We start from the raw sequence: 21,511 nt of genomic DNA, 5'->3' as shown, positions 1-21,511 counted from the left end.
AATGTTCACAGCAGCACTGTCTACAATAGCCAACTGCAGAAGGAGCCACCATGTCCTTTGACAGATGAATGGATAAACAAGATGTGAGATATATATGTGTGTGTGTGTGTATATATATATACACTGTATACACACACACACACACACAAAGGAGTATTACTCAGCCATCAGAAAGGGAATGGAACTGGAAGGTATTATGCTGAGTGAAATAAGTCAATCGGATAAAGACAATAGTCATAGGGTTTCACTCATATGTGGAATATAAGAAATAGTGAAAGAGAATATAACAGAAAGGAAGAAAACTGAGTAGGGGAAAATTAGAAACAAAGAACAACCATGAGAGACTCCTACTTCTGGGAAACAAACAAAGGGTTGCGGAAGAGGAGGAGGGTGGGGGGATGGGGGAAAGGGTGACAGGTAGTAAGGAAGGCATTGATGGGATGAGCACGGGGGTTATATGTTGAAAAATTGAATTTAAAAAAATATATTTTTTAAATTAGAGTGCCTAGGTGGCTCAGAGTTTGAACATCTGCCATTGGCTGAGGGCATGATCCTGGAGTCCTGGGATGGAGTCTCACATTGGGGTCCCTGCAGTGAGGCTCTTCTCCTTCTGCCTATGTCTCTGCCACTTGCTCTATGTCTCTCATGAATAAATAAAAAAAATCTTTAATAAAAGAAGAAAATATACATCTATAGGGGCTCCTTGCTGGCTCAGTCAGTGGAGCGTAGGATTATTGATCTCAGTTGTATGTAGAGGTTAGTGAAAAACAAATTCTTAAAAATGGAAAATATTGGGGATCTCTGGGTGGCAGGGTTTAGTGCCTTCCTTCAACCCAGGGTGTGATCCTGGAGTCCCGGGATCGAGTCCCCCAGTGGGCTCCCTGTGTGGAGCCTGCTTCTCCCTCTGCCTGTGTCTCTGCCCTTCTCTGTGTGTGTGTGTCTCTTGTGAATAAATAAATAAACTCTTTTTAAAAATGGAATATATAAATGTAATATTTCCTAAAACATAGTATCATGGTGTGTGCTCTCACCTGTATGGATTTCATCTGTGCTCTAAATGTTTTATGAGGGAAAAAGTTTTAGTGATGTTAAGATTAATTCGTATTAATAAACATTTTGTTTAGCATTTTCGAGAATCCATTGGTATCAAGACTAAGAAAGGAAAGCGTTACAGGGAGGCACCATTTCATGCCAGCATCCCCAGGGAATATGCTCTACTGCGGTCACCAGTAAAGGGTACACTACCTTAGGGCATGTGTCCCTGCTCGGGAATGATGGCTCCAGGACTATGCCCCCCACCTCATCTGCCTCTGTCACTGTGCTTAGCTGTCTCTTATCACTGTCATACACCTGACTTTAAGCTCAACAGAAGCTTCTCGATGATGACGGCTGGAGACAAGGGCCCAGGGGCTTTTGTCTGGCTACCTCCTTATCTGAGATGCTGTGGGTAATTTTAGCTGCTCCCACTGACATCATGCATGCCACAGTAGTAGTCAGCCTCGTCCTCAGGCTGGGCTCCTGTGATGGTGAGGGCGGCTTTGTTCCCAGAAATGGATCCAGAGAAGTGATCAGGAACCTCAGAGGGACAGCTGCTTGTGTCATAGACAAGCATGCGAGGAGACTGGCCTTGGGTCTGCTGGTACCAGCTGGTGTAGTTACTTGTAGTCAGTGACCCAGAGCTGAGGCCACAAGTGAGTGTGACTGTTCCTCCTGGAGACACTGAGACTGATGACTCCTGGGTCACCACAGTCTGAGAATCTGCTCCTAAAACAAAGGAGAGAAAGGTGTTGTTATGAGAGATAAGGGTCACCCTGAGACCTTGATTTTGTGTGCTCTTCAAGGATGCAGAGTCCATTTCCCTGAGCCATAAGCAAGGAGCCCAAGAAGAAGCACCATCCAGACCATGGTGGGGACCCTCACAGGATGTGGTCTCACAGGCTCTTTGGCTGGAGTAGGGTGTCCCTGGGCCTTTTCTTGACTCCACACCTAAGAGAATAAGCAAGTGCTTCACACAAATCAGCTTCCTCTCTCCCCTGGCCCAGGGTAACTCGCATATAATCCGGGAGATCTTGAAAGGAGCAGATGCTGGGACCTCACACACACCAATGATAGCATGATGACTGGGACGCTGAGTGTCAGGAAGACCTCTTTCACCAAATCACATTCCTATGACCCTGGTGACCTCCATCCCAAAGTTCCTTTCAGAGAATCCTGAGATCTGTATGAGGAGATGGATATGTATTCCAACTCCTGGCCCTGTTTCTAAATCACCTCAACTCTAAACCCTCAGGGTGACATATTCTTCTCTCCCCAGGTACATTATTTCTTGTCTCCTTGGAGGATCCTAGGAGTCACTCCTCCATCCATGATGACACTGGGAATCTCAGAGTCCATGTGACAGCTGTAGCGATGGTGCTCTCCTCTTCATTAATCATGGACCATGTTTACAAGGAGTCCAGGGGGTGCCGACCAAGGATGTCTCTTTATCAGAAATGAACACAACACTGTGGGAACAAGTGAACCTCATGGAGGATTTTGAACACCATTTTCCTTTGTGTTCTGTTGAGGATCAGATGGCTCTGGAAGGCTGGGAAGGAACCTGGAGAAGGAGGACTGCCAGGAGCATAAGGATTCTCCAGGAACAGGGGAAGATGAGGCATAGACCTCATGTTTTTCCCAGGGTGAGATACCATATTGACTGGCATTCATTTTGGATTTACTTGTAAATGGTTCGTTTGATAAATCCTGCATGTTCTTTCCCATTTCTCTTCATGTTTAATATTCAGAACTCATATCTAAGAAAAATAGTCATAATCCTGATTAGCCTATTAAACGAACACATCCCTGACATTTTAGAAAGAATAGGTAATTTCATTACGATTGGGTTTTGAGATGAGGAGCAGTATCTATACTCAAGAGAATAGAAGAATGAGGAAAGCTGAAAACACAATATCTTTTTCCATAGATAACTATATAGTGACATAAACAAGGAAAGAAATAAGAAATGAAATGATGGCAGACAAAGGACTCAGGCACTTACTGCCTATTTCATCAAGAGCACAATTGGAATTCATAGTTCGAGCAAGGGACCCTGAGGGTGTCCACCTGGACACATTGCCCCAGGCCTTCTCCAGACACCAGTTTCCTATTGAGTTCCCTGTGGGGCAGACCTGGGTGGGGATCTGCAGCCAGAGTAGAATGGAGGGATTGATAGACTGGAGACAGAATCACACAAGTCCCCAGGAGTCCTTTCAGGCAGGAAGGTGATAGAGCAGCGCCCCCGTGGGTCCTGAGGGATCCTAAATGAGTCAGGCAGAAGCTTCCTCTGGGCTGTCTTATACCTCTGAGAGAACATACTGATGCAGGCTGACCAGGGAGCTCTAGAGATCACTGTGTCCCCTGTGGTGTGTCCTGTCACATCACTGTTTTCTCCCACAGGGTGTCAGGGAAACAGCACTGGGACCTCGGGGGCTCTACCCAGGTTGGGGCATCTGATGCATAGCTCAGTGCCTCTTCACATCTGCTTCCCTCATTCCATGTGCCTCATCACTCAGAGACTGCACACAACTAGTCTCAGCTCTAATCCTACCAGGGGATCAAGGCCAATTTAAAAAAGATTTTTCTTATTTATTCATGAGACAGAGAGAGAGAGACAAATACAGATGGAGAAGCAGGCTGCATGCAGGGAGCCCAATGTGGGACTCGAACCCAGGAATTCAGGATCATGCCCTGGGCTGAAGGCAAGTGCTAAACCCCAGAGCCACCCAGGGATCATGGACATGCCAAAATTATGGTTGGGAAGAACTGGAGCACAAAGTAGCCAATTAGCCCTGCCTTGCCCAGAATTGTTGATGTTCTCATGGGATAGAGGCGAAGCCATCTACTGAGTAGCTGACACCATGGCAAGTGGGCAAAAGGAAATTCCCTGCTTCTGCCAGGAGGTTATGGACACCATGACTCTGCTGAGCAATAAAGTAAACCCTGCATGAGGGCACAGTGGGGGGATTCATTAGTGTGTGCAAGCAGTGGGCAGGTTTTTCCAAATATTTCCTCCCCTTAGGCCAACTTATCTCAATATCCTCTGACCATGAGAGTTGGTGCTTTTGGAGATTGGGTGGTTTTTGGCTTGATTTTATGGCTCTCAGCCTCTGGATGGTTCTTGGTTGGAGGAACTTACAGCCTCGTATCTTACATGTAGGAGACATAATACAAGAGAAGGAACCCCAGGTTCTCCCTGCTGTGCTGTGTTTTCCTCAATTGGTTTGAAGTCTTCCTTCAATCAACCTTCAAAAGTCTTCCTATACTTGTCTGTTGTAGTGTGTCAGGACATTTCAGTTGTAAGATCAGACCTGATTGAATGGGAGCACGTCCTATTGTCCAGAAGTACGGATCCTCATGGTGCCTTCTCTGATTGCTTCACTGCAGTGCTAGTATGGGGAGGATCCTGCTGAGGTGATGCGATGGAGGTGATTTATCTTGACTCTCAAGCTGTTAAAGTAAAAGACAAGTAATTTGAGTATCTTTTCCATTATTCTTTAGAGAATAATAAAGACTATAGACAGCACATAACCAAAACTTCAATGCAAAAAGTTTCACAAGCCAGATGGACCCATTATAGTACAAATGTCCAGCTTTGTGTTCTTAAATGCAGGGGATGGAAGAGGATATATTTTTATTCCCACTTTCCGTATGTTTTTGTGTGTTGAACTTTTTATTTATATACAGAAAAAAGGCAAAAATGTGTTAGAGATGTCTAACATACATTTCTTTTATTAAGATTTTATTTATTTATTTATTTATTTATTTATTTATTTATTTATTTATTAGAGAGAGGCAGAGACACAGGCAGAGGAAGAAGCAGGCCCCATGCACGAAACCTGATGTGAGACTCGATCCCGGGTCTCCAGGATCAGTCCCTCGGCTGAAGGGAACACTAAACCGCTGAGCCACCTGGGCTGCCCCTAACATACATTTCACCCATTTTTTCTAATGGCTTTCAGAGTGAGGGACCCAGAACACTGGAAATGAGGGGTAGAGAACCTGCTGAATCTCATAAAGGTATTTTATCTCTTCGTTGCCTCAGCTTTGACCTTCTGTGTCCCTAAAGGATGTGAGGGTAAAGACCCTAACTGTTCTCCTTGCATCTCCTTTGCAGTCATGCATAGGGGGCCCTGGCCTCTTCCTGAGAGATGGAGGATTTACTACATATATCCAGGGAACCGCTGAGGACAGAGAGGGGCTGTGTCATGATAGGAACTGGCCATGGAGCCCCAGCCACCACTGACCCAGAGAAGTACTTACATTCGCAATCTCCAGATTCATATCAGGAGGTGTGGAAAGGACCAGCCTAGGGAGGTGTGAGTGCTGGTGGATCAGGGCCTGTTGTATGTATTAGGATTAGACCCTTCCTTGACAAGACACTCAACATATGAGGAGAGAGATGGAGGGTCCCCAGCTGCCCTTTGCCTGTGACTAGTACAGAAAGTAGTGATATGGAGGTGGGACATGTGCAGGACATCATGCAGCAAACCCTGAAATCTACAGATCTGCTGGAACCCCCCTGCCCAGTCTCCCTCACTGCCACCAACATCCCTGAGCAGGGGCACCTCAGGCACATCCACACTCCACCCCTGGGGAAGTCCAACAGCTTCAGTCCATGAAGAGGGGTCTCTCAAATGGACCATCTAAGGGTCTCTCTCCTCCTGTTCTCCACAGGGTGGCCTAGGCAGGAGGATGCAGGGAAGGAAGCACATGAACATCTGGAACTAAAACCTAACCATTAGAGCCCTGCTCAGATGCTGCAAAGGCCTTTGGTTGTCCCTGAAGTAGAGCTCACACCCAGGGCGACCCAGCTCATGGGAAGCCTCCTCTCAGCAAGAACATGGCAGGAGGGGTCACAGCAGTGACCAGTGAGCTCCCCGTTTCATCACAAAGGACCCAGACATCCAGTCTCACTTCCCAGTGCAAACTAGAAATGTGTCCATTAATGACTATCTGAAAAGACAAGTAGAGATGGATATACACATTGTGTGGCTCCTATTTATGACCATATGTATTGTCAGTTCTCAATCAATCAATTGTAGTAGAATTTAGAATTTTTATCTATGGGCATTTTACGAAATAAGAAATGTGAACTATGCCATGAATGGAATAATACTTGAAAACTTTTTTTAAAAAATATTTTAATATTTATTCATGAGAGAGAGAGAGAGAGAGAGAGACCGAGAGAGAGAAGCAGGCTCCATTCAGGGAATCTAATGCAGGACTCAATCTTGGACCTCAGAATCACGCCCCAGGCTGAAGGCAATGCTAAATCACTGAGCCATCCAGGGATCCTCAAAACTTGAAAACTTCTAATCATAATTTTTTATACAACGATAAGTGCAGTCGACTTTCAACTATGAAATGAACTGAATGGAGTAATTCAGTGAAGAGAAAACCCATTGCACACCAGGATGGGTGCTGCTGTTTTATTCTAGGGAGGAGACAGAAAGTAAGTGCAATGTTTCAACCCCCTTCATGCACATGGATAAGTCCCCTGTAAGGTGAGAGCCAAGGCTGTGGCCACATGTCAGTCCAGCCCTCTTTTGGCTGTGAGGTGACAGCTGGCCTGGAGCCTCATGTCCTCAGACACGTGTAAATGTACATTTGCAAACCTCATGGCTGACAGATCTAGGGGACTGGACGTCAAAGCCACCTCTTATTCTGTGTGAAACACACAACTCAGAGCCTCTCATGAGGGTCTCAGGGCAGGAACCAGGAAGGAAAAAGAATTATTCCGGAACTTGACAGCTGCAGGTCCCAGGATAGGCAACAAGTGACCCTGCCATCACTGGTAACTTCCTGTGGACCTTCTCCATGGTAAGAGCCTGCTGGTCAACACCAGATCTGATCCTGACTGTAAGCTCCACAGAAGCTTCTCAATGAAGAGGACCAGATAAAAGGACCCAGGGGTTTTTGTCTCACTTCCTCCTTATCTGAAATGTTGTGGGTAAGTGAGGCTGCTCCCATGTGAGGAGCCATGTTCTGTAACACAGTAGTAGTCAGCCTCAACCTCAGGCTGGGCTCCTGTGATTGTGAAGGCGGCTTTGCTTCCAGGGATGGATCCAGAGAATCGACCATGGACCCCAGAGGGGCAGCTGTTTTTGTTGTAGATAACTGCTAGGAGCCTTGCCTGGGTTCTGCTGGTATACCTGGGGTAGTTACTTGTAGTGACTGACCCAGACTGAGGCCACAAGTGAGTGTGACTGTCCCTCATGGAGACACTGACAGTGATGGCTCCTGAGTCACCAAAATATGAGAATCAACACCTAAAACCAAAAAGAGAGAAAGCTGCTATTATGGGAGACAAGAGTCACATGAATCCCTGTTTCTCTGTGCCCCGAACAGATGCAGAGCCCATTTCCCTGATCTGAGCCATAAGCAAGGAGCCCGAGAAGAAGCACCATCCAGGCCATTGTGGGGACCCTCACTGGAGGTGGGCTCCACAGGCTCTTCGGCTGGAGAAGGGTGTCCCAGGACCTTTTCATGACTCCACACCTATGAAAATAAGCAAGTGCTTTATGCAAATCAGCTTCCTCTCTCTCCCTGTCCCACAGTAACCTGCAAGTCACCTGGGAGATCTTGAAAGGAACATGCTGAGAACTCACACACACAAATGTCTGCAGGGTGACCTGGGACACAGACTGGCAGGAAGACATCTTTCACCAAATCAATGACCTATGACCCTGGTGACGTCCATCCCAAAGTTCCTCGCTGAGAATCCTGACAGCTGTATGAGGAGATGGATACATTCTCCAACTCCTGGCCCAGCCTCTAAATCACCTCAACTCTAATCCCTCTCTGGGACATTTTCTTCCCTCCCCAGGGACATTGCTCCTTGTGTCTTTGGAGGATCCTAGCAGTCATTCCTCCAGCCATGAGGACACTGGGAATCTCAGAGTCCATGTGACAGATGTAACGATGGTGCTCCCCTCTTCGTTAATAAGGGACCATGTCTGCAGTAGTCCAGGGCGAGCTGACCAAGGATGTCTCTTTATCAGAAATGAACCCAACACTCTGTGAACAAGTGAGCCTCATGGACCATTTTGAACTCAATTTCCCATTGTGCTCTGCTGAGGATCAGAGGGTCCTGGAAGGCTGGGGAAGGAACCTGGAGAAGGAGGACTAGCAGGAGCATAAGGAGTCTCCAGGAACAGGGGAATATGAGACTCAGAGCTCTGTTTGCCCAAGTGTTAGATACCAAAATGCCTGCCATTCATTTTGCAACTACTTGTAAATTGTTGGTTTGATAAAACATGCATGTTCTTCTTTCCTTTCTCTTCATGTTTGAGATCCTAAACTCCTATCAGAAAAACAATCATACTCATGATCTTCCAATTAAACTAAGGCATCCCTGACACTTTAGAAAACAATAGGTAATTTCACATCTATCAAATTTTGAGATGAGGAATGATATTCATACAAAGAAAAAAGAAGGAATGAGGAAAGCTAAAAACACAAACAGTATCTATTTCCATAGATAACTATAAAGTAGTGACATAAACGCGAAAGTCCAGTAAGAAATAACTACTGAAATGATGGCAGACAAAGGACTCAGGCACTTACTGCCTTTTTCATCAAGAGCACAATGGGAAGTCATACTTAGAGCAAGGGTCCCTGAGGGTAGCCACCTGGACACATTGCCCCAGGCCTTTCCCAGACACCAGCGTCTTATTGACTTTCCTGTGGGGCAGATCCGGGGGGCGGGATCTGCAGGCAGAGCAGAATGGAGGGATCAATTGACTGGAGACAGAATCACCCAAGTCCCCAAGAGTCCTCACAGGCATGAAGGTGATAGAGCAGGGCCCCCTGGGGTCCTGAGTGATCCTACATGAGTCAGGCAGGAGCTTCCTCTGGGCTGTCTTGTAGCTCTGAGAGGACATACTGATGCAGGCTAACCAGAGTGCTCTAGAGGTCACTGTGTCCCCTGTGGTGCATCCTGTCACATCACTGTTCTCTCCCACAGGGTATGAAATATAGTTCATCTTGAATTAACTGGGGAGTCACAGTAATCAGCCAGCCTCCCTCACCTTGAAGGGAGCCCTGAGCCACCCCTAGAACCTGTCTCAGGCATCCCTAAGGCTTCCCAGGTCAGAGGAATCCTTTCCTACTGGGAAGGTCTGGAGCCGCTGGTGAGCACAAGGATTGGAAACTGGGTGTGGAGATCCCAGGGCCCTGGAGCCCCTCCCAAAGTTGGAAGATGCAGACAGAAACCCTGTCCCCCGCTGGCTCTAGGGTGATGCAGGCCGTCCTTGGGGAGAGCTGTCTTGGCTGTGCTGCTCATCTTGGAGGGACCATGCTGATGCACTCTGTTCATGAGGGTCTATGGTATCCAGGTGACCCATCAGTGGGACGAAGTGTGAGCAGATAAAGCTACAGGGTGTCCAATATGTCAAAAGAAAGAAAGAAAGAAAGAAAGAAAGAAAGAAAGAAAGAAAGAAAGAAAGAAAGAAAGAAAGAAAGAAAGAAAAAACACAGTGAGAGATATAGCTTTCCTGACACAAGAGAAGTCATTTTAGTCCCCAGCTATATTCTGGGATCTCTGTCCTAGTGTCTCTCCTTTACCAGCACACATCTTGGAGATCTACCTAAGATTTAAAAAGAAATACAAAACAAACAAACAAACAACAAAAAACCAATCAGTAGTTGAGGATTTTAACAGGACAAAGAGAATGGGGCCCTGACAGTCTCTACCAGGCCAGGAGAGATCCTAACCACATCAGAGAACACAAATCAGTGGTGAACCCCCCGGTGCTGACTCAAAGGAAGCCAGGCCCTGCACTCCTTACCCCAGATGAGGAACCCAAACCCTTTCTGGTTTACACTGGCTCTGAGAGCAGGTCCTCAGCACCTTCCCCCTGTGGGACAGTGACCTCTGCTTCACTCCTGAACAAAAGAAACTAATTGGGCAGCCCCAGGTGGGTCAGCTGTTTAACACTTCCTGCAGCCTGGGGCATGATCCTGGAGACCCAGGATGGAGTCCCAAGTCGGGTCCCTGCATGGAGCCTGCTTCTCCCTCTCCCTGTGTCTCTGCCTCTCTCCTCTCTCTCTCTCCCTCGAATAAATAAACAAAATCTTAAAAAAAAGAAAAGAAACTATTTAACTTTTCTCCATACCTGATCCTTGCAAAACTCACAATCTGTCATTGAGCACTCTTATACTTTTATGACAATAGCACAAGGTTTTAAGATTCTGTTTTTTTATAAGAAGATATAACTGGAAACATCGGTTATATTACCAAGATGTTGACTAGAATGCCATACTGGTTTTATATATATAAATTTTCTTTTATTTATAATATATTTATAAATATATATATTTTATTGGAGTTCCAATTGCCAACATATACTAAACAACCCAGTGCTCATCCCGTCAAGTGCTCCCCTCAGTGCCCATCACCCAGTCACCCCATCTCTCCTTCCACTATCCCTTAGCGGAAAAGGAGATAAAATGAGTGGGAAAAATTAGAGACGGTGACAAAACATGAGAGACTCCTAACTCTGGGAAACGAACAAGGGGTAGAATATCATATTTGAATGAGATATATGCATCTGTATACATCTATACACACATAATCAGATATGACCAGTCAGATTTAGGGAACTAAGGTTGGCTTTACAGATCCAGTAAAACCTCTTGGAAAGATCATCCTACCACCTTCTTACAGAGTTTGCAACAGCTTTACCAGGCTAGTCAGGAGGTCATGTCCTAGCAGGGCAGAAACCTTGGGATATTTGGGTACCTCAAGAACAGACAGTGCACCCAAGTGTATGCGTGTTGCAGGCTAAGTCTGATGACAAGGCTTGGCACAAGTTTTGACTTAGCTTCTATACTGGGGGAGCTGTTAAGTATTTTGTCTAGAGGTTTTTCACAAAAGTTGCAGCAAATCACATTTTAACAAGAGCCATGCTTGCTGCAACTATATTTAGTAGAAATGAGGCTGGTTGTTGAGAAAACATATATTTCCATGACACATCTGAGTAAATACTTGAGTTGATTCTTGTTCATTATAATCTGAACTTGATCCTGATTTTCTCTAGCTTCCTAAAATCTCTGGCTACAAGTCTGAAAACTAGCATGTTGATTTTCCCCCACCTTTGGAAGTGCATTCAAACTGCCCTATATCCTGAAGTCCTGAAAGGTAACTGTGAATCCAATGATAGAACCTTCAGGAAAGTCACCACGGCGGCTCATGTAGAGGTGGTCTTCATGCCAGTGGCTCTCTGGGACAGTCAGAGATCACCAGACACATTTGAAGTACAAGCCAGGAAAGTCTGTCAGATTGTCACAGCCTTCTGTGACGACATGAAGCTTAACATCAAGAAATCATCTCCACTGGTTACCCTCAGAACTCAGCAACTACCTACAATTTCATTCGATCATTTACCATCTTTTTTTTTCCCCATACAACTGCCTCATGTTTAATACCTGATTTCTTGAACCACAAACCTTACTTTGAGAATGCACCTCCATCAACCCCTCCTGAAATGGGTTTAAATAAACAGGCCTATTGTCAGGAGAGGGTCAACAAAACTGAACAATCTGCTAGCACAAGTTTTATCACATGTATCTTTGGGAAATTTCAGAGAAGGGAGGGAACTGGCTAAACATAGGCTGCCCCAGATTGGACCCCATGGGCATGAAAGTTAGTTTCATTTAAACAAATGAAAATCTGCAGATTTAGGAAAAGCTCTATAATCCCCCTAAACTGCCAGCTTGTACCAGGAAGAGAGTTATTACCAGGCTCCCTCTTTACCTAAGTCATGTGTCTACACAGCAGGACAAACTCTCTTTTCCAAACAACTCCTCTCACCTTCGCTCTAATGCACTTTCTCCTCTTTGGTCATGAGACAGCTTCCCTTCTCCTTCATTCACGAATGTGTCATGGTGCCTGACTGTCTTTGGAATTTTCCACGTCTGTGTGGATACCCACAATGTAGGCTATGAAACTTGATTTCTCCTGTTAATCTGCCAAATTAGATTTAGTAATTCTTTAATAAGAATTAGATTATTATGAAAACAAGGGACCTGAAGAACACAGGAAATACTTAACTCCACGGCAAAAGGCACTGGTGACGTTTCATCAAGGTCAGTCAAGAGTAAGCAGAGATGTGCATCACTAGGACTCCTGATCAACAGTTCCCTGGATCAGGGGCAGATCCTATATCCTGGAAACATGAGGTAAATGTTATCCTGCATAGAAATGGATCCTTACACTGTCCTAGCTGGTGGAGCCCCTCCCCTCACTGTTCCAAGAACCCCACCTCCTTCCCCTCCTTCCAACTCTCATCCCTGTCCTGGATTCCTCTATGTCATGAGGACTCTGACTTTCCTCATCATCATCCCCTTGTTCAGAACTCCTACTCTCACTGGGACAGAGTCCACGTCCCTGCCACATCCCCCCTACTGCTCATACCCTGCTCCATCACTATCTGGGCAGGACTGGGATGTCATTGTGGGACATCAAATTCTGGGGTTCCCTGGGTACACCTCCAATGTCCCAGCTCCACCCCACCACGCTCACCCCTCCTCAGTATCCAGGGACAAGCTTTCCTATTTTTATTATATGTTTATTCTGTGTCCTCTCTCTTTCCCCAGAAACTGTCAGCTCCTTGATTGTGGGGACTCTTCCATGTCCACTAGTGTCCCACATCCCTAGGCTCACATGGGGCACATACTAGGTGTTCAGTAGGTGGTGTGAATGCACACTGTAAGGACAGTGCTCCATCCTCAGTCAGACGCAGGTGGACTCTGTCTCCTGTTCTGTCCTGACTTGTCACAGTGATACAGGATTGCCGATCCCAATGGTCAAGAACAAATTCTCAAGATATATAATGTTGGAGAGGTGATTTTATTATAGCAGGAACAGGAGCTGTGGGCAGAAAGCTGCACTGGGATTGTGCGGAGGGACTGATGATATGCTTTTTAATAAGTGGAGGTCAGGGATAGTGTAAAACTCTAAGGAATTTGGAAGCAAGGCTTTCAGGACCTTCATGATCTAGCTGCCGTTAAGGTGAGGTTATTCTCAATCTTTAACAAAGATAAACATTAAGGCACTGAGGCAGCCATGAGTTCCTTGAGCAACTCAATCTGTTCATATGTCAGGTCTCTAACAGTGGGTTGCAGGCTGTAAGGACATTTAATTTAATCTTTATTTTTCTTGCCTTTCTTTCTTCATTGATAGATTCTGTACACAGGCCATCATGCTCTCGGCACCAAGGAATTTTTCTTCAATACAAGAAAACCATAGAATGTGTTCGAGCCATGGACAGGGAGGAGAGGCTGAATTGAAGAGAATCAGGATCATTTTGGAGCCAAAGCTCCGTCAGGTTGACCACAGACTGCAGTTTACACCAAACAAAGGGGGAAGCTGACTTAGCCAAATAGTGGGTGCTGCAAAGCAAAACTCATTTCCGGGGAGAGAGCATGTTTGTGTCTCACTTCCTCCCAGGCCCAGAGCACTGTGTGACCATCGAGGTTGTCATCAGAGGACTGGCAGTAATAATCATCCTCGTCCTCAGCCTGGAGCCCAGTGATGGCCAGTGTGGCTGAATTGCCATACTTGGAGCCAGAGAATCGATCCGGGACCCTCAAGGGTCGATTGCTATTACCATAGATGATAGTTTTAGGGGACTTTCCTGCAGCTACTGGTACCATAGTGTATAATAACCACTGCCGATGTTGGTGCTGCTTCCAGTGCAGATGGTGACCCTCTGTCCCAGGGCTGCAGACACTGAGGGCAGCTGAGTCAGCACAGCCTGGGCCCAGGACCCTACAAGAGGGAGAGACACAGAGAGGATGATGCTGGGGTTTGGAATCAAGAAGAGGCAGCAGAATCTCACATGTCCTCCCAGGGTCCCTTCCCCCATCCCCACATTCAGTCACCTGTGCAGTGAGCTAGGAGGCTGAAGAGGAGAGGGGACCAGGCCATGGTGGAGGTCATCACTGACTCTGCCTTCAGTGGTCCCACAGGTGAGCAGAGCCTCCTCTCATCTCTCTCTTCCCTTCTTCATCTTCTCTGGGAGGGAAGGCCCATCCGTGCAAATGAGACTCCAGCTTTCTGACACCCACCTGGCCTTGGGTCAGGTCCCTCTGCCTGAGATGACAGGGGCATGGGCAAGGGAGGGGCTGTGTAAGGCCAGGGGGTGGGGAGGTCCCAGCTGTGATCTCTGAGCAGAGGGCACAAGCAGTGCCAGTTGGCAGGTCCTAACTCTGATCACCCTGACTCTTCAGAAATGGAACCAGAATGCGCCCTGGTGTCCAGACCCAGAGGCACTAGTGTGTGACAAGGTAACCAGGGCCTACATCTCCTGCTTCCCCAACTCTTTGCCCAGTGTTCCATGCATTAGGGCCACATTAGGGCTAGTCCAGTCCCCGTATGCCAGCTCACATTACTTCAGGGCTCACTATTTGCTCCACTGAGAATCTTCAGAGAGAATTTGTCCATAACTCCCTTGACCACTCCTGGTCAGGGCTAAGGTGGTATCTCTTATACAAATTCTTCTTAGAGTTCAGGGTCCAGTCCAGAGCATGACACATACCCATGGATACATGGTCCCTGCTATTCAGAATGCTGGGACTTTCCTCTCATGAGGCTTCTCTGATTTCCAGAGTTATCTACCCATGAGTTCCACCCAGCACTGAGGACATGGGGAAGAAATTACCAAACAGACAGAGCTTCTTGGACAAAGGGACATTTGGGGACAGACCACTCTCTGGGTTGGGCACAGCTCGAGTCTCTGAAACTTGTGTCCAGCATGTTCAGGATAGAACATTAGTCGTTAAACCCCATGACTACACCCATGGATTTCTCCTGCCCAAATCCCCCTGGACCCAGAAGATTCTGTCAAACATCCCACATGTGATTAGAGGAGAGTTGGTGCTGAGGGGAATGATGCACCTGAGCTCACAGGTTCTGTGGCCCTTTGTTGGGACACAAGACTTTCCATGAGGGAGAGAGAGAGAGAAAGAGAGAGAGAGAGAGAGAGAGAGAGATGAAGAATGAGGGTATGTGACCCTTCTCCCTCTAAAAACTTTGAAACATGCTGAGGGATGGTTCTCCATGGAGATGGTCTTCTAAATATCCAAGGTCTTGAACTTACATTTACAGGTAAGCATCTCAAAGATTTTTTATCTGAAATGATTATGTTAGCCAAGAGAATTGCTGTGAGAGCAAACATGTTAACAATCCACTGAATCAGGAGTCTAGGACTTGTCAAGTGACAAGAAATCTGTCCATTCCTTATCTCTGCAGACACGACACCTACATCTCCAGGGTATCCAGGTGTTGTGGAGCGCAGAGCAGGGGTGAGACCCAACCTCCTCCTTCTTACCCCACAACCCAGCCTCACCCAAAGTCCCCTGAGTTCCCCTGGTGTCTACCAGGAGTAAGAAAACATACTGCTGAGAGTTCTGTGTCTGTGTGTGTGAAAAAACACTACAGCCTGGGATGGTATCTATGGGAGAAAATGTTTCTGTGGTGGATGTACTGTCCAAAGAATTTTTCAGAATGAAAATCTGGAGCAAAAGAAAAATAATGACTTATCTTAAAATATGCAGGCAAACCTTTGTCTATGGATTCCTCCAGGATTCCCCATGAGTGAGGGCATCGGATAATTCTAAAGTAGGTAAAAATCATTACATCTCATGTGCAAATACCTAAAAGTAGATAAACACATCTTTTTCAGGAAATGTAATAATTTTACTTTCTTTTTTAATAAAATAATTTTTATTGGTGTTCAATTTACCAACATACAGAATAACACCCAGTGCTCATCCCGTCAAGTGTCCCCCCTCAGTGCCCGTCACCCACTCACCCCCACCCCCGCCCTCCTCCCCTTCCACCACCCCCAGTTTGTTTCCCAGAGTTAGGAGTCTTTATGTTCTGTCTCCCTTTCTGATATTTCCAACACATTTCTTCTCCCTTCCCCTATATTCCCTTTCACTATTATTTATATTCCCCAAATGAATGAGAACATACACTGTTTGTCCTTCTCCGATTGACTTACTTCACTCAGCATAATACCCTGAGTTCCATCCACATTGAAGCAAATGGTGGGTATTTGTCGTTTCTAATGGCTGAGGAATATTCCATTGTATACATAAACCACATCTTCTTTATCCATTCATCTTTCGATGGATACCGAGGCTCCTTCCACAGTTTGGCTATTGTGGGCATTGCTGCTATAAACATCGGGGTGCAGGTGTCCCGGCATTTCATTGCACCTGAATCTTTGGGGTAAATCCCCAACAGTGCAATTGCTGGGTCATAGGGCAGGTCTATTTTTAACTGTTTGAGGAACCTTCGCACAGTTTTCCAGAGGGGCTGCACCAGTTCACATTCCCACCAACAGTGTAAGAGGGTTCCCTTTTCTCCGCATCCTCTCCATTTGTGGTTTCCTGCCTTGTTAATTTTCTCCATTCTCACTGGTGTGAGGTGGTATCTCATTGTGGTTTGGATTTGTAGTTCCCTGATGGCAAGTGATGCAGAGCATTTTCTCAAGTGCATGTTGGCCATGTCTATGTCTTCCTCTGTGAGATTTCTCTTCATGTCTTTTGCCCATTTCATGATTGGATTGTTTGTTTTTTTGCTGTTGAGATAAGAAGTTCTTAATAGATCTTGGAAACTAGCCCTATATCTGATACGTCATTTGCAAATATCTTCTCCCATTCTGTAGGTTGTCTTTTAGTTTTGTTGATTGTATCCTTTGCTGTGCTAAAGCTTCTTATCTTGATGAAGTCCCAATAGTTCATTTTTGCTTTTGTTTCTTTTGCCTTCGTGGATGTATCTTGCAAGAAGTTACCGTGGCCAAGTTCAAAAAGGGTGTTAAAGGCATTAAAGGCATTCAAATTGGCAAAGAAGAAGTCAAACTCTCCCTCTTTGCCGATGACATGATACTCTACATAGAAAACCCAAAAGCCTCCACCCCAAGATTGCTAGAACTCATACAGCAATTTGGTAGCGTGGCAGGATACAAAATCAATACCCATAAATAAATGGCATTTCTATGCACTAACAATGAGACTGAAGAAAAAGAAATTAAGAAGTCAATCCCATTTACAATTGCACCCAAAAGCATAAGATACCTAGGAATAAACCTCACCAAAGAGGTAAAGGATCTATACGCTAAAAAGTATAAAACACTTCTGAAAGAAATTGAGGAAGACACAAAGAGATGGAAAAATATTCCATGCACATGGATTGGCAGAATTAAGATTGTGAAAATGTCAATGCTACCCAGGGCAATTTACACGTTTAATGCCATCCCTACCAAAATACCATGGACTTTCTTCAGAGAGTTAGAACAAATTATTTTAAGATTTGTGTGGAATCAGAAAAGACCCCGAATAGCCAGGGGAATTTTAAAAAGAAAACCATATCTGGGGGCATCACAATGCCAGATTTCAGGTTGTACTACAAAGCTGTGGTCATCAAGACAGTGTGGTAATGGCACAAAAACAGACACATAGATCAATGGAACAGAATAGAGAATCTAGAAGTGGATCCTGAACTTTATGGCCAACTAATATTCGATAAAGGAGGAAAGACTATCCATTGGAAGAAAGACAGTCTCTTCAATAAATGGTGCTGGGAAAATTGGACATCCACATGCAGAAGAATGAAACTAGACCACTCTCTTTCACCATACACAAAGATAAATTCAAAATGGATGAAAGATCTAAATGTAATTCTACTTTCATATTAAATAGAATGGAGTAAGGGGTGCATCTATGAGGTGCAGGTTGTAGAGCATCAACTCTTGTTTTTGCTGATGTCATAATCCCAGGATAGTGAGCTAAAGCCCTGCACAGAGCTCTGCACTGAGCCCAGAGTCTGCTTGAGCCTCCTTCCCTCCTCCTCTGCCTGCCCGCAGCTAAAGCTAACTCATGCAAAAGACTGAGCCTATCCTAACTCCAAGGACTTTTAGGGAGCTCCTCAGAGGAGGGCCTTTCATATTCATGTCAGGAGAGGAGTGGCGGTTTTCTGCACAAAGAGTCATCGAAGAAAATATTAAAATATTAAAACAATGCATAAAGATTTTTCAAATCAAGATGGGAAGCGGTGATTTTACAGAAGCATTACCACCTGGTGAACCTGTGGCCTGGGGATAGGAGGGGGGACAGAACAGGGCAGGACTGAAGATACCCAGTTGTCAGGGCAGAGCACCTGAAGCAGGAGCACAGCAGGAGGGGATGCTGGTGGCTGTGGTCCCAGGAGAAGGCGGGGAGAGAAGCGGGAAGAGGACTGTGTGAACTGGGGTCTGTGCTATGAGGAGCCCCTGAGATGGTGCTGCTGTTGCTGCAGGGGATCCTCAAGTAGGGAGAGGCTTCTCTGTGCATGAAGGAGTAGAAGATCTGGTGAAGGAGCACAAACACTGAATTTCTAGCTCAGAAACGGGAGACCCTGACCTTGAGCGTCAGGATCAGTGCCCACAGCCTGAGCCAGGTGCGCAAGCCTGGTGAGCAGGCCCTGGGGTGTATGTGTCCGTGTAGGGGGATAGGAGCCTAGGATGGTACCTTGGACCCCTTCCCTGGGTGCAGGACAGGGGAAAGGAATCCAGGAGGCAGCGACCCTCAGTCCAGGCTGGCTCCGGGGGCCTTCCTTGCAGCGTCCCTGCAGTGTGTGGTGATGTTAGTCCTCCCCTCTGCTCCAGGGCCCTAGGGGTGAGCCAGTTGTCAATGATGTGACACATGACCCTCTTCGTCTCCCCCATAAAAATGTTCCAGGAGGGCTGAGGCCAGTGACCATGTGTTGGGGAATTTGCAGACCTTCACAACCTAGGGGGACGAGGAGTCATGGAGGAGCATGAGCTGAATGTCCAAGGTCAGGCTGCAGTGCCCAGGACATGGGCATCATGGAGAAGTGGGGATGGAGAAAAACCCCAACCTCTGCCTTGAGCTGAACATCCCCAGGATCCCAGCCACAGGGAGGCAGCGCTGGGGGCTATTTCTCAACCTTTCAGTCCCCAGAGGGAGGAGAATATTATCTTGGTCACTGCTCCTCACTCCCAGTTCCTCTCCTGGTGCCTGTAATGGGAAGGGCCTGGGAGGACCCCTCTGAGCTCAGGAGATCTGGGGCTGACAGCAGGTGGGACGTGGGCCCAGACTCAGGCAGGGGCTGCCTTCCCAGCTGCCAGAACCCCATGGACCCCAGGGACAGGCTCCCAGTCCCCTGCCGCCCCATTCCTGGTCCACACTGGCTGAGATGAGGGAAGAGGATTCCAGAGCAGAGCCCTCTGCCTCCAGTGCTGTGGGTCCCCACCCCTTGTGCATGGAGGACAGACCACACCCAGGTCACACCCAGCCTTCCGGAGGCTGCACCTCATGACCCCAAGTGGCTCAGAATCCCCTGCTTTGGCTCCTCCCTTAGGACTGTCTCCAACTGTCCTCCCTGCTCCACTGCTTCTCCAGGATCAGAGTGAGGCTCAGGGTCAGGAACATCCCCAGGGCAGGGAGCACGTGGACAAAGACATCAGGGGTGCTGCCCCCATGGACTCCAAGGTGGGTCCTCGAGGCCTGGTTCTCTCTCTGTCTCTGTCTCTGTCTGTCATCGGAGCTCCTTCTCTATCAGTTGAGCCTCTGTCCACACTCCTGGTGGGGGGCCACAGGCTCGCTCTGTCTCTCCGATGACCTCTCTCTGTGGCCCCAGGTGTGTGCTATAATTTACAGGTTTATAAATAATCAACCTTTAGTTTTCAAACTATCTGGTGTTGTAGCTGTAGGACCTAGGGTCACACGCATTGGGGAAGTGGATGGGATGATATTCCCCTGTGAGCTCCGTCATGGACCCCAGACTCCCAGAAGACATTCTCTGCCTGTACGAGGGTGCTGTCGCTCTGGGGTACAGTTTACTGAGCTGCGACAACACAGCAGTGTGGTGTGGCCACCATCACAGTGCCGTGTAGGAGAGTGACATCACCACGAATACAGTCACCTGACACATTCACCTTCCTCCTTCCTCCACCTTCTGTCAATCCCTGGCCTCATTACCACCTCTAGATTCCTGCCTCTTCCAAAACACAATGAAATTCCCATGATGTGGAATTTAGCCTTTTATATGTTATTCATCCTGAATAGATGTGCAGTTAATATTCATGCATGTTTTTGAACTTAAGAACTTATTTCATTAAATGTTGACTAATATCACCCTCTACGACTTTCATCAGGTTGGAGTAAATCTTCCTTAATTCAAGTCTGGTCATTTTATTTTATTTTTTTAAATTTTTTTAAATTTTTTTATTTATTTATGATAATCACAGAGAGAGAGAGGCGCAGAGACACAGGCAGAGGGAGAAGCAGGCTCCTTGCACCGGGAGCCTGACATGGGATCCGATCCCGGGTCTCCAGGATCGCGCCCTGGGCCAAAGGCAGGTGCCAAACCACTGTGCCACCCAGGGATCCCAAGTTTGGTCATTTTATAAAAATCTGGTATAAAAAAGTGTGCAAATTTTTTATTCCTTTGAATTGTATTGATTATGAATAAAGTTTCCATAAACATTCACGTGGGGATTTTTCTCGAAAGTTTTTTTTTTACCTTTTATATTTCTGAGTGTGGCATTGATTTATGTGTTCCATGCAATCATCAAATAATAATAACTTGTCCTCTGGTTGAAGCTAAGGCAATTATGATCCCAGCTGCAAAAAGAGCTGACATGTGCATCAGCAGAACAAGGATGGGGCTGAAGGACCATGATAGCTTCACGACGTAAGATTATTTCTTTTACTGAAAAACCAGAAGATGATAAGTGAATGTTCACTAGCCAAAAAGAACCTGTCCCTGATCCCGAGGACAAAATTTTCTCTTTCCTTTGACACCCTCTGTGCACAATGGGCTACTTTAAGTGGCTCTGAGGTCAGAGGTGATGACGCAAGTGCCATTGCCAGGAGGTCCCCAAGATGCACCTGGGCTCAGGGCATCAACTGAAGAATCAGCAGAAACCCAGGGGGAGCCTAAGCAGGCAGCTGCTGGGGCGCTCACTCACTTTGCAGGTGGTAAGTAGGTTTTTGTCTCACTCTCCAAAGGCCTGGAGCACTGTGCCAGCATTGAGACTGCTGTCCCACGTAGTACAGTAATAATCAGCCTCGTCTTCAGCCTGGAGCCCAGAGATAGGGTGGCTGTGCTACCTGACTTGGAGCCAGAGAATCGATCGGGGACCCCTGAGGGTCGGTTACTACTACTATAGATGATGGTTCTGGGGCGTGTTCCCGGGAGCTGCTGGAGCCAACTCACATAATATTCACCAATGTTGGAGCTGCTTCCAGTGCAGGAGATGGTGACCCTCTGACCCAGGGACCCAGACACTGAGGCCGGCTGAGTCAGCACAGACTGGTCCCAGGACCCTGCAAGAAGGAGAGAAATAGGGTGATGCTGGAGTCTGGACCCCACATGTCCTCCCTGGGCCCCTCCCCTTGTCCCACATTCAGTCACCTGTGCAGTGAGCGAGGAGGATGAGGAGGAGAGGGGACTAGC

The 21,511-nt window shown here is 46.7% G+C and overlaps 1 gene segment (V, D, J or C); it reads right to left on the bottom strand.

Moving 5' to 3' along the window:
• Positions 1 to 1,355: 1,355 nt before the first annotated feature.
• Positions 1,356 to 21,511, bottom strand: part of LOC144299097 (immunoglobulin lambda variable 8-61-like) — a 64,962-nt gene continuing 44,806 nt past the window's right edge. Inside the window, 1 exon segment of the V gene segment in view lies at positions 1,356 to 1,764. Within this exon segment, the coding sequence occupies positions 1,454 to 1,764 (311 nt within the window).

The sequence above is a fragment of the Canis aureus genome, chromosome 27 (assembly GCF_053574225.1).
Source record: "Canis aureus isolate CA01 chromosome 27, VMU_Caureus_v.1.0, whole genome shotgun sequence".
NCBI classification, from domain to species: domain Eukaryota; kingdom Metazoa; phylum Chordata; class Mammalia; order Carnivora; family Canidae; genus Canis; species Canis aureus.
Note: the sequence above shows the minus strand (reverse complement) of the source record. Positions and strands in the feature narration are given on the sequence as shown.